At 42.8% G+C, this 2180-nt stretch overlaps 1 protein-coding gene across 1 annotated transcript in view; it reads right to left on the bottom strand.

The window, feature by feature from the left end:
• The window catches only part of LOC106533499 (NACHT, LRR and PYD domains-containing protein 12), a 46379-nt gene that overhangs the window by 17161 nt on the left and 27038 nt on the right, over nucleotides 1–2180 (bottom strand). The window contains exon 7 of the mRNA XM_014029831.1: nucleotides 582–758. Coding sequence (XP_013885285.1) covers nucleotides 582–758 — 177 coding nt within the window. The remainder of the gene's footprint in view (nucleotides 1–581; nucleotides 759–2180) is intronic.

Below are 2180 nucleotides of genomic sequence, written 5' to 3'. Positions count from 1 at the left end.
AAAAAATAACTTTGATCAAAAAAAAAAACTCGTCCGCAGACGGAACCATAATAACTTGTAAACATGCAATTTTTTTCAGGACTTTGAAGGGCTGATGGCGTGATCATGGTGGAAGTGGTCTGATGGTTGTTTTTTGCGCAGGCTTCCTTTAAATCCACTACTCTGATCGGTGCAAAAATCTCAGCATACCTCCAGGACAACGCAAGGAACCAGTCATGCCAACCTGGCTTGGATCTGAGCCCCGCTTCAGACTTGGCGGAAGGGTGCGCTGTGAGGCCAGATCCAACACTTGCACYTGTTAGCAGTATATCTCAAAAACTAATGCTTGTAAAATCACAAAAAATCACCAGTCACCAGTGATTCAATTCTGTTTGTTCACTCATGTTTTGTCAATTTGAACAAATCACTCGTGAATGACACAACACTATTTTAGATGTTTGGAAAGAAAAAAATCAAAACAGACATGTTCAAGTTGAACTTTTGAAATGAAGGAAACATTTCTAAATGAATCAGTTGTGAAGGATCAGTGAATGATTTTACTTGGACAAACAGAAAAACTCCAACAGCTGCAGTGAACTGACCTCAGAACCTCCAGTCTACATTTTGGACTCTCCAGAAAACCACAGAGCTTCTTCACTCCAGAGTCACACAGGTTTCTGTTGTGACTCAGGTCCAGTTGTGTCAGATGGGAGGGGWTGGACTTCAGAGCTGAGCCAAGAGAAGAACAGCTCATCTCTGAAAAACTGCAGCGCCACAATCTGAATAAAGAATAAAAGCTGTGAGATGAAGGTTCAAACTGAAATCTGAACGAAATGACTGAAGTGGACAGAATTAGTTTTACTGGATGTCAGAGACACAAAAACACAATCAATTCAAGGCCTAGCATTCCTTGAAGGAATGCACATCACATGCCACCTTTAACCCCAGAGTTTAAGTAAATAAGTTTATTACTTCTGCCAAGGGAGGAGGTAATGTTTTTGTTCTCTTATGTACATCTGTCTGTCTGTCTGTGGACAAAATTACTCAACTTTTGGATGGATTTTCATGAAATTTTTGCCAGAGGTGGGTAAATGGTAAATGGACTGTACTTGTATAGCACCTTTCTACCTAACCAGGATACTCAAAGTGCTTTCACACTACAATCAGTGCCCTCATTTACCCACAGCACTCTACTAGATCTCCAACAAAGCTAACATGTACAATCAACTATGGAGACTAATCAGTGCCARTCACATTCATACACTGATGGGACACACATCAGASCATGGGCGTAATCGCCATAGGCACTGGGTGGGACATGTCCCCCCACTTCCAATATCTGTGCCCTCCAACACCCCCCCCCACCAATTTTTTCAGCCGAAGCAGAAAAAACAGACCTTTAAAAAATGTGTCCCCACCCCACTTTTAAGATGGTGATTACACCCTTGCATCTGAGGGGTGAAGTATATTGCCAAAGAACACAACAACTGAAACAGATGGAACAGAGAATCGAACCGACGACCTTCCAGTTGCAGGACGACACCCCTAACCCATGGTATTGGCCAAAGGAACACACCATTAAATTTTGGTGATGATCATGATCCGGATCCAGGAATGTTTTGAAGGATTCTTCACAGGAAAGGGGAAATTGACCTTGGCGGAGGTTTGCCCTCTCCAAGTGCTTCTAGTTTATATAGTAAAGCGATTAAGTATTTTTCTTTTTGTTATTCCATTTAATCAAAGTTGATTGATGAGTTATAACTTCATTGAATTATATTTTGAAGTATAATTACTGAAATATTCGTGTTTAATCATAGAAAAATGTTTCTTAGATTTAATTCAGTTAAAGTGATTCTCGTGAGCATTCATTGACTAGTCCATTTAAACTGTGTCAAAGTACCTTGTTGTTCAAGAACCAGGTGAAAAATTGTTTTTCTCTGGCGAGGAGTTCTTCAGACTCAACATTCTGTTTCTGCCTTTACTAACCAAGGTCACTTACCGGTAGCTGTCTTGCTCTTTAGAGTACTAACACGGGTCGGTCGCGGGGGCAGCAGCTTCAGAAGGGAGGCCCAGACCTCCCTCTCCCCAGCCACTTCTTCCAGCTCCTCCGGGGGGACTCCAAGGCGTTCCCAGGCCAGCCGAGAGACATAGTCCCTCCAGCGTGTCCTGGGTCTTCCTCGGGGCCTCCTCCCGGTGGGACG

Source organism: Austrofundulus limnaeus, unplaced genomic scaffold (assembly GCF_001266775.1).
Source record: "Austrofundulus limnaeus strain Quisiro unplaced genomic scaffold, Austrofundulus_limnaeus-1.0 Scaffold958, whole genome shotgun sequence".
In the NCBI taxonomy this organism is placed as follows: Eukaryota; Metazoa; Chordata; class Actinopteri; order Cyprinodontiformes; family Rivulidae; genus Austrofundulus; species Austrofundulus limnaeus.
The sequence above is the reverse complement of the archived record's forward strand: the minus strand, read 5'-3'. Positions and strand labels throughout refer to the sequence as shown.